The 11561-nt window shown below is 34.7% G+C and overlaps 1 protein-coding gene across 1 annotated transcript; it reads right to left on the bottom strand.

Moving 5' to 3' along the window:
* Positions 1-4029: 4029 nt before the first annotated feature.
* On the bottom strand, positions 4030-6769 carry LOC104104206 (zinc finger protein SHOOT GRAVITROPISM 5-like). Its single transcript, XM_009612229.4, has 3 exons — positions 6529-6769; positions 5858-6257; positions 4030-4913 (listed from the first exon to the last, which is right to left on the bottom strand). The coding sequence occupies exons 1-3, from the start codon at positions 6647-6649 to the stop codon at positions 4235-4237; spliced, it is 1200 nt and encodes a 399-aa protein (XP_009610524.1). The 5' UTR covers positions 6650-6769; the 3' UTR covers positions 4030-4234.
* Positions 6770-11561: the final 4792 nt, after the last annotated feature.

Below are 11561 nucleotides of genomic sequence, written 5' to 3'. Positions count from 1 at the left end.
TCTGGGTTACTCGCTTACTGTCTTGGTACTATTATCAAGGTTGGTAAAGTTATGTAATAATTTTTCCGTTTCAATTTATACGGTGGTATTTGATTAGATATGAGATTTATGAAGAAAAACAAAAATATTTAAAACTTATAGTTTAAAACAAGACATAAAAATTTATGTGGTTATAAATCATCTCATTATAATAATAAAACAGCCGTGCACTCGCCAAAATAGGAGTGAGTAAAAGAGTAGACTTGGGATTCTGAAAAAAAAAATGAAAAAGAGTTGGCTTGGATTCTGTAAAAGAGGGAAAAAGAGTAGAAAAGAGTTGGCTTGGACAATTTTCTTTAGAATTGAAACAGAAGTTTTAAGCCTTACACCCATTTTTACCATTTTTGTTAAAAAGATGGACAAATTAATTGGTAAAAGCAGCAATTGGTTAAAGTTAGTCTTAGCTAGAATAATGAAAAGGTCTCGTTTCTGCAGATCTTCGTGTGTAATTTCCCTTGATAAAAGAGAACCACCTATGAGAGAGAAACAGACTGTGTCTTTTCTGCTTCTTGTGTTGTGTGTGATTTTGTAGCTGAGAAGGACAAATGCCTAATTTTAACCATTCAACAGTGGCACTGAAAACATGGCAACCTTCCTTTGTTGAAGCATTTAATATGAACCGAACTATAAAAATCTCCAACTTCCTACCAAGAGAGAAGTGTAGCTCCTTTTACCCTCTTTTGTTGAGAAAGGTAAAAGGATTTGTACTTGTCAAATGCTATATATACCTTTGTAAAAGATCACTACTCCATCCGCTGCATTTCTTTAAGTGATTTTTTGATATATTTTTTTTTGTGGTATACAATATTTTTTTTTTCCCAGATATCAAGAAATTAACTTCTTCTTTTCAAAGTAGTCGTTGGAGTAAAACTCCTAGGAGTAGTTTGTTATATTTTCAATGAACAAATTAAGGTTAATAAGGATAATTTTATTGTTAATTAATGTTAAAAGATGAATTTCTTAATATGTGTGAAAAGAACAAAAAATAAATCAGTTAAAAAGGACCGGAGGGAGTAGTAAGTTATAATACAAAAGATACAGAGACTTCTCTTTCCAAAATTTGTTAAATTGGTTTTTGTATAAAAGAAATTTTTAATTAAACATAAAGTAAACTAAATGTTGAGAGTTATTTTTACATAGCGCGAAGTGAAGTGCTCATCATTTGTTACTGAGCTGATCTGTTGTGAAGCGGTCACATAAGCAACGAGACTAGAGCGCTAGTTCAAATTTTGTACTTCATAGGGGTTCATTTTTTCTTCTGAACTGAGCAACAGTACATGCCAAGAGAAGTACTAATATCAAACACCACAACTTTTATTACGGCCATATATTGCCTCATTTACTATACATAGTTTAAATATGTCCAATACTGAAATTAATTATTTTTTCTCTTTTAATATTTTCTATTAAAATAATTTCAAGTACAAGGAAAGGTTTATAACAATGTAACAAGCTCGGTCTATGAGTGATATTATCTGTTTTGGTCTAGAATCGCAGAACTTATCACTAGTGAGCTGAGCTTTTATACATGGTTCAAGAGCCACTTCGCATGCTATTTAGGAAGGGCAAGTTTCATAACTAGACAATATTAAATAAAATATAATATATATGTAGCAGTAAACCAAATATTTCATATTTGGCCAAAGGAAATTTACGTTCAGTAATTAACTATCCAAAAATTGACCTTTAACAGAGAATCACATCCAATTATTGTTCCAAAAATCTCTCTGAAGAATCATGAATTGAGTAAAAATAGACTCAAAGTAATTACCTTCCTTCAAGGGACTTTTATTTTATTAATTAAGGCAAAAAAATATAAATTTCATTCAAAAACTCTACAAAACTCTAAAAATATTAGTAGAATATAATGTGTATATAATATATATATATATTATATAAAAATATATAAAAATACATGTGATGCACTTAAAATACACATTATATACTACATATATATTTTTGTATAGTATATAAATATACATGTGATGCACATAAAATACATATTATATATTAATAATATACACAATATACATGTGATGCACATAAAATACATATTATATATTAATAATATATATATGTGTATTTTAAGTGCATCACATGTATTTTTATATATTATACTTAATATATAGTAATATATAATGTGTATAAGGAACTAAGATATTTAATATCCAGAGATTTAAATATTTAAAAAAGAAATAATAAGAAGATGAATCATCAATGAATTGAGAGATGGTAGAATTGAGAACTTTTTTGAGAAATTACGATAACTTTATGAGAGAGGGACAAGGTATCAAATAAAGAACATTGACATAATTAATGTAAGGATAGAAACGAATTTCTTGTTTTGAGGGGCAATAGATTTTTTAAATAACCACATAATCTTTCAATCCTGCTAAAAAGGTAAAAAAAATCTATCATATTTCTAATAAACAAAAAATGCTACTATTTATGAAAATAATCTTCAAATAGGAAGCAATCGTGTAAAAATCTCATTTAGGAATGGTGAGAAAACCTAGCTTTTAACTGATTTTAGACAAAATAAGTTTCACATATTTGATACGACGGTGGAACAAACTTTAGTGAGGATATTAAATCCCTTCGGCACCTAGACCTAGCCTACGACTAATATTGTTTGTTTCATGCCAAATTAAAGCTCACACAGTTTTAAAATACGTAAGTCTAAAACTTGCTTCTTTATATATTCAATATCTCTCCCATATTTTATTGACGTAAAATTTGTACACGGCGTCACAATCAAATGAAAAGGAAAATTTTAGTTGAGAATATTTAGAGTATGTATAAGACATGAACTTCCTTACAATGATAGATAAGGAATTAGGTAAACATTGTCACCACCAGCCCATAACCAAACACTCATATGTAGATCTAACAGGTTTGATTAAGGCAGGGGTGGCTATTGGTCCTACCGTTCATCATACATCCTACAATACTGTTATGTGATAATATCTATCATGTCTTTCTTGTTCAAACCAAACGAGCCTAACACATGATTAATTAACAAAATTAAAGTTAGACCATCAGCTGAAAGTATGGATCTCTAAGTAAGATCACGATCAAAGAGCTTAACAAAATATAGTTGTTCTATCTTTTTTTCTTTTTACATTGTTTAATAACGGAAGAGGGAAGGATGGAAGAAGTGAATTAGTCTTTAATTGTATTAAAAGCTTTATAGAAGCATATTTATATTTAAGTTATATATACTGATCGTTTAAAGGTCTTTTATATAGTTTAGACTGTGTGATAACAAGTTAATTATTTTTCACATGGTTAGTAATTAACTCTTTATTATCGATATGCGACTTAATTGTGTAATTATCTTTTAAAACATTAGTGTATAGAATCCCCAGTGTTGGGTGACATTTAAAGGAATAAAGCACGTGCTTAATTCGAAGGAAAAGCTGCCTATTGCTTATATACCTTATGAAACATTAATATCTTAGCTTGTTGGCTTTCTGTATGAATTTAGAAAAATTAGGTGAAGAGGATGCTATGATAGATTTTATTTGCTCGTTACAAAATTGTGCAAAATTTGCAACTGAAAAACATATCATATTCTAGTATCCATCACCAATTTATTAGCGCTTGGTTTTGCTATGAATAAAGAAGTTCACTTGTCGGATTAAAAATAAAACTATTGCTCTTTGCTCATCGTTCTTTAACCTTTCAAAACTTGTGAAGGCAAAGTTTCTATTTGAAACTGGCAAAATACAAAATGAACGTCATGTTTCCAAAAATATAATCTCGTTGCAGATCTGGTTATCACTACTGCCATCCTGAAAAGCTAAAAGTCATTTTTCGTACGTCGTTTCATTCAAAAAGTTTCAACCAAGAAAAGAAGAGAGAAATTAAAACTTGTACATCATTGTTTTACCAATTGTTTTCCAAAGTTGTACACATACACCATAATATAAAATCTGCCATATAAGTTAAATTATACTATACAAAACTGAGATGTGCCACGCCCTACTGTTCATACTGTTATCATCCCTTTATTGCATAAAAAATGTTTGAATGATTCAAGGAGTCTTATTCAAAAAGAAACACATACTGATAATCTTCTTTATAAAAGAAAAAAGGTAGAAGCCTACATTTTACTGCATGAGAAAGACAGTGAAACACAGATATACCAACAAAAAAAAAGGCCTAACCAACACACTGCTATTTTTCTCATTAATTAATGCTCTCCTTCAGCTTCAGTTGTTGCAGAAGACATGTAACTCATAGCTGGAGAAGACTCATCAGTTTCTTGAAACTTATTCTTGCAAGCATGGCAAGTGATTTCCAAGATTGAAGAGCTTATTCTCTTTGTAGCTTCCTCTTTCAAATTTTGAGCTCTTTCAATTTCAGCTTGTGCTTGTTGTCTGATTCTCTTTGCATTAGCAAATTCCAACTCTGCGAATTCAATTTGCCTCTTTGCTTGTCTTCTTGCTTCCTCAGCATAAGCCTTTTCAGCCATTGCCAAATTCAGTTCCTTGTGATCTTTTGACACCAATATTGAATCTCTAGTAGATGATCCAATTGACAATTTCAAATGGGGTGCTTGATTTTCATGATCACTGGTTCTTGAGGGACATGCAATTGAAGATGGTAAAAGGCGAAGTTCCAAATTATGCTGCTGATCATTATTATTACTACTAGGGAATTCGTTGTGCTGATCAGAATTATTAGGCAGAGGCATTATTGTCAATCTTGGTAAATTAGGGGCAATGCTGCTGAAATTTGTATCACTTGAAGGGCTAGTGCTTGAAGCAGTTCTTGAAGAACAACCAGCTTGCAATGGTTGCAAATCTGGCCTAGTACTACTACTACTCCTTACAGTGCAAGTATCTTGGTGCTCAATAAAACTCTCCACTCTGCAAGGTCAAATGACAAGGATTAATATTAGTGTCAAGACTTGTTTATCTCGTATTTTGTTATGATGCATATTAATTAATAGGAGTAATAGTATAACAAACTTTTTGACCAAAATGACAAGGATTAATTAGCTTGTGAGGCAGAAGAAACCATCAATAATTTGGTATCTTGATCTTTGCACAAAGCTAGCTAGCTAGCTAGGGGTAGTAACTGGCCAAGATAAAAACAAAAGAGGCTACTTCTTGTAGGGTTACCTAAGAAAAGCAAAAAGAAAGTACAAGGGACAGAATTTTGAACAAAAAAAACTATTTTCAGAGATGATTTTGTTAGTCATACTAATATTAAATTGAATAAGAATGTGAAAGTCAATTAATACGTAGCACAAAGAAAGATGCACATTGTGTTCTTAACAATGAATATTTAATTTTCTTTTTTTTTTAAAATTGAAGTATTTATGGGAAGTAGTGAACCCCTGGCCTGTGTATCGCTTCCATTGGCTGCTTGCTAGTTGTTATTAGGGTATTGGAATTTGTAACAGGATTAAGGAATGTATGTTTGTCTACCTCTTCGATCTCCACAAGGATTATGACAAAACTCAAAGAGAAGTTAAAGACTTTGTAAAAGATGACTAAAGAAAAGGTAAAAATTAATTTCCATGAAAGCCACAAGGTCCATAATGCGAAATCGTTAACACTCTTCAAAAATAAAATATTGCTGGGTAGGATTTTTCAAAAGTATTCATATAGTTTAAAAGATCCAACATGAGTACCACAAAATTTTTGAAGAATTGCACGACACAGGTTAAGAGTATCTTGGAACTCTGGAATATGCCAGCGTAAAGAATATCTAGAATTTCGCTCTAGTTTCATGAAACTCACAAGATGTTCAGAAATGCAATAAATAAAACAAAATAAACCTATTTAAAAACAGAATGTTGGTACACCTGGAAAATACGCGACCACAGTCACAAGAATGGCCTCTAGTACCACAAGTCTTGAGATGTGCTTTGTAATCAGACTGAACAGCATAAGCTTTAGAACATTTCTCACAAACCCATTGCTTATTATTACTGTGTTTTCTCCTGAAATGTTTCTTTATCCCAACAAGATCTCCAAGGGCATGACATGGATCATGGTGCAAACAAGTTGGCTCTGGACACACAAATACCCTTTTCTTAACTTGTGGTGTCTCTCTCTTCACTAACTTCCATGGCACCTTGTGCCTTCTCCTGTGCATCTGAAGGTTTTGGTCCCTTTGAAAACCTTGGTTACAGATCTCACATATATACCTATCTGATTCCAACAGAGTCTTGGGCGAAAGTGAAACCACTTCTGCATCTGGATCTGTGACAATTAACGTATGGAAAATTGTTAACATACTGTCAGTGACACGGAGCCAAAAATTTATGCAAGGGAATTAAAAAATTCCTACAATGTCACAGCTTACTTTGCCACTGTACAAAAAAAATATTTATGTCAAGGGGATTAACAATTTATATATTACAAAAAAACTCGTTTTTTCTCTATTTGTATAGTGTACTTTTTCGACCAAACCCCTAGACTTGCTTATTGGGAAAAAAAAAAAAAAGAAGAGAAGTTGTTAAGGGTTATATACCTGGAGTACCAGCAGGTCTTCTTTTCCTTCTATTAGAAACCCCAGAGTTTTCTGCAGAATTATTGAAAGCTTCAGAAGAGGAAGATGGACCAACGGGTGAAGAAGAAGAGTTGTCCAACATGGGAGAAACTGTATTGGGTATAAAATCTTGTAGATCAAAGGGAAAAGATGAATACTGAGACACTGGTACCCTACTTGTACAGCTTTCTCAAATGGGGGGGGGGGGGGCTTTTTAGGAAGGTGGGTAGTAAGGGAAGTGGGAAACACTTTCTTTTTGAGAAAAATCAGCTTTCTTTTTTAGCTTTTAAGCTTTTTCTATGAACTTTCTTGCAAGGTTTTCATTGATTCTCCACCTTGAGCAGGTAAGGTTGAAGCTAGTCTTCCTCATCTTTTCTTCTTTTACTACTATATGACTTCTAGTTTCTATATAAAAGGTTGAAACAGTGATGAAAGAGAGAACGTGAAGTGGGGTTTTAGCCTTAAGCTGAACCAATTACTTTTGCTTCTTTACTTGAAACTTTGAGCCCACAATCAGACAGAGAATCAAAAGAACATCCCTCACATAAGAAAACAAAGAGTCATTATTCATGACACAATGTAATTTGCATGAATTAATGTTTGGCTTTGGCCCTTTAGAGTAACAAAGGATGAGTTACACGTGATCTCACGTCTTCCTCACGTGGCCTTTAACCCTTTACTTTTCTAAAAAGTGAAAGGTGAAACTTGAAAGTGGTTTAAAAAAGAATTTCCATTGACCAAAGTTTTCCCCTTTTAATGACCCTCAAAGTAAACATGATTAAGCTCTGTAGCAGCTTTTGTGAAAGATGGTGGAAAACGCACGATTAGCAGCTTTGTTAACAAAGTATCAATTATATACCTGCATCTTTAAAAGGAATATTGCTCCTTTATGGAGTTTCAATCTGAGAATTCTTTTTAGTAAAACGGGAATACTTATATTAATATTAGCCTGGTTCAGAAATATTATCATCCATAGTTATTTTTAAGGTATTTTGATCGCCAAATTCAGCCAATTTAGTACAAAATGCTATTCGAATAAGTTCCAAAAATGTGCTCCTTCTCTATCGCCAATAGTCTGGACGCGAGTAATGAACGTGAAACTGCAAATAAGCTAACTTATTTGTGTAGGACTGCTAGGAAGCTTCCTTAGCCAAACGATGAGCCACTTCATTTTTTTGCCTAATATTATGCCTGACCACCAGCTTCTCCTCCTGGAGTTTTAACAACCTGTAATCACAAATGAATGTCATATGTAAGATATCCTTATTTTAATAGTTTTATTTCCTCTATTGCATCAGTTTCAATTTCATGTGGTATGTCGCGCATATGATGTACACGTTGAAATGGTGGAGGAACAACTCAAGACAATATCCCATTCTTTCCGCAATGGCTTTAGACGTGCTAAATATACCAATTTTAATTGTAGCGTCAGAAAGCATATTTAGTTAGGGAAAGTAGTAGCTCGAATACAACTGGCATTCATTGAGTAGTAACGCCATGAATGTTCTAATATGTTTGGATAATTGCGAAAAGTAAAAACCAATGAAGGAGCAGTTAATCGTAAAAAAGTCAACTAATTTGAAGAGATCATGTAACGACCCGGTCGGTCGTTTTGTGTACTTTAAGCCCGTTCCTTTATTTATTGCATCCTCTATGTTATATTGTAGTTATGTGATTTGGCGGGGTGGTTGGCTTGGATTTCAGATGAGTTTCGAAGTGAATTGTGACACTTAGTCCCAATGTTGGAAGCTTCAATTGAAAGAGTTTACCGAAATTTCACATTTATGTAAACGACTCTCGAATGGTATTTTGATGGTTCTTATATCTTCGTATGATGATTTTGGACTTAGGAGCGTGTTCGGATATTGATTTGGAGGCCCGCATGTCGTTTTGGCTTGGATTGGCGAAAGTTAGAAAGTTGAAGGTTTGGAAGGTTGAGAAGTTTGACCGAGAGTTGACTTTATTGATATCGGGGTCGGATTCTGATTTTGAAAGTTGGAATAAGTCAGTTGTGTCATTTATGACTTGTGTGCAAAATTTGAGGTCAATCGGAGTTGATTTGGTATGAATCGACGTTAGTTTTGGAAGTTGAATGTTCATGGATTCAATAGATTTGAATTGGGTTGTGGATCATAGATTCGAATTGAATCCGGAACCATTTGAGACTTGGGAAACAATTTGCCCAACTGAGGATCTGGTGCAATCGCACCTGCGCATTTTGGGCAGCAGGTGCGGCACCGCAGAAGCATCCTGTGAGACGCAGTAACGAGGTTCAAGGGGTTTGGCAGTGGCCACAGATGCAAGGGGATTTCCGCATCTACGCGTGCGCATGTGCGAAGGATGGGTCGTAGATGCGAATAGGGCCAGAATGGCATGGGGTCATAGACGCGGATACTGTCTGCAAAAGCGCCCATATGTCTGCAGGAGCAGAAGTGCATATACGCGTTTGTGTCTACAGAAGCGAATCTGCCAGGGCTTAAGTGGAAGCCGCACCTGCGATGGATTTTTCGCTGGTGCTGAGCCGCATAAGCAACTGTTAGTCCGCATATGCGGAATCACTAGGCTGAAAAGGGGTAAATCGAGGGTTTTCATCTTTTGAGTTAGAGATCTCGGTTTTGGGCAATTTTGGGAGATATTTTAACTCGGATTTGACTATTATACATGAATCCATCATTGTTTTTATCATTAAATAAGTGTTTTGAGTTGGAAAAATTAGAAAATTTTGTGAAAACTTCCTAAGCTATAATTTAAGAATTTGAGCGTCGATTTGAGGTCGGAATTGAATAATTTTAGCATGGTTGGACTCGTTATTGAATGGATATTCGGATTTTGTAAGCGTAGTCGGGTTTCGAGATGCGGACCCGAGGTTGACTTTTTAATTTTCTTTAAAGATTGTAACTTTATTATCCGAAATAGTTTCTTATGGTTTGTATTTATGGTTAAAGTTATTTTTGGCTAGATTCGAGCCATTTGGAGTTGGATATTCACGGAAAAGGCTTACTAGTGGATTGAGTTAGTTAGTTTGAGGTAAGTATGTTGCCTAACTTTGTGGGGGGGGGAGGGAGGGGGAACCATCCCTTAGAATTTTGGCTGATTGTGTTATTTGTGATATGTGGAAGTCGTGTACGCAAGGTGATGAGTGGGTACACGGGCTATATATGCTATTTGACTGTCTTAGGCTATTTGGACTCTTTTCATGCCTTTAATTGAATTGTCATAGCATTTTATATTTTATCATTGTTAGTCTACCCTTACATCTATTAATCTACCCTCACACGCCTTATTTGACATTGTTAACACGTGTTCCACCTTTTACTTGTTATTTGCTCTTATATGCTTTAATTGAAGTCATTGTCTTCCTTAGTATTTATCGCTTCTTTAATTGTTGAATTGTTTACTTGAAGTTGTTGTTTTATTGGAATAGCTTCTTGTTAAGTTATTGGTGTTGAAGTTGTAAAAGTCGTGATCACATTGAGGTAAAGTTGTTAATTATTGAAATACATTCTTGTTGAGCTATTCACTTTCAGTTGCTTTTGTTGAGACTCTTGTACACATAGTGGTTAAGCCATGGGCTATTTGTTGTGGAAATATTTGTATTGTTGATTCTTTTGGCAAGTTGTGGCATATGGGCACTTGTAGTGCGAGTTGTGATTATGTTGTGATATTGATGTGCATGCGGCTACATAAGGATATGGGTTAATGTACTTGAGGCATAAGGTGAGATTTATGTGCGTGTTGCTAGTAAAGGAATTACTTGAAGCCACACGGTGACATAAGATGGTCTACAGTACGTGTAGCTATTTCGGGAAATTATTTTCAAAACTATCTATATGTAAGGCTCATATGGCGGTATAAGGAAAGATTGTGATTGTGATTGTCAAATGAGATTACGAGGCGGTATGTCGGTTGTGATTCTTCTTGTTATCTCTCAGTTACCTCACTTGTATTTGTACGCATTATTTTCTTGATGGTTTTATTATGTGTTTCTTCCTTGTTGCATTTATTCCTTTAAATTCAGTTGTAGTCTATCTTGGTGTATTTTTGTATTGCCTCATTTTTCTCATTTTCGTTCTTAGACTGTATTATACTTGTTCAACTTTTTTTTCTTATCTTAGTAGGTGTCTTGACCTGGCCTCATCACTATTCTACCAAGGTTAGGCTTGATAATTACTGGGAACCGTTGTGGTGTACTCATACTATTCTTATGCACATCTTTTTATGCAGATCCAGGCACCTCATATCATGTTAGACATCAGTGATTTGGCTATTCATCTCGGAGTCTTCAAAGTATATCTATCCGGCGTTCGCAGTCCTCATAGTCATCCTCTAGCCTTATTTTTCTATTGCATACTCTTTATTTAGACAATGATGTATTAGGGATGTTTTATAATATTCGTGTAGAGCTTATGACTCAGTCTCACCAGATTTTGGGAGTTAATGTTAGCAGTATTCTCGAGTTCTATTATGATAGCTAGATGGTTTAAATTTGAAGTTCTATTGTTGTTTCCGCTATTTCTCCTCGCATGTTAGGCTTACCTAGTCTTAGAGACTAGGTGCCATCATGATATTCTACGGTGGGAGATTGAGGTTGTGACAAGTTGGTGTCAGAACTCTAAGTTCATTGGTGTTACGAGTCATAAGCAGGTTTATTAGAGTCTTGCGGATCGGTATAGAGACGTATGTACTATCTTCGAGAGGATATGAAACTGTTAGGAAACTTCACTTCTTTGATTCCTTATCGTGCGAATTTGTTGACTTCAAAATTCTAAATCTTTGTCTTTCTATTCTCTCATAGATGGTGAGGACATGCACCGCTGGATCCGACGATCAGACACCCATGCCCCCTGCTAGAGCCGCGAGAGATCGGGGCAGGGCCAGGATAGAGGCCGAGGAGAGGCACGTAGTGTAGCTAGAGCACCTGCCCGAGCTGCGACACAGGAGAAATCAGTAGCTCCAGTTAGGGGGCAGGCACGTGTTTCCACCCCTGCACTTCAGGAGACGCTCGCACAGTTCTT

Source organism: Nicotiana tomentosiformis, chromosome 11 (assembly GCF_000390325.3).
Source record: "Nicotiana tomentosiformis chromosome 11, ASM39032v3, whole genome shotgun sequence".
Lineage (NCBI taxonomy): Eukaryota > Viridiplantae > Streptophyta > Magnoliopsida > Solanales > Solanaceae > Nicotiana > Nicotiana tomentosiformis.
The sequence above is the reverse complement of the archived record's forward strand: the minus strand, read 5'-3'. Positions and strand labels throughout refer to the sequence as shown.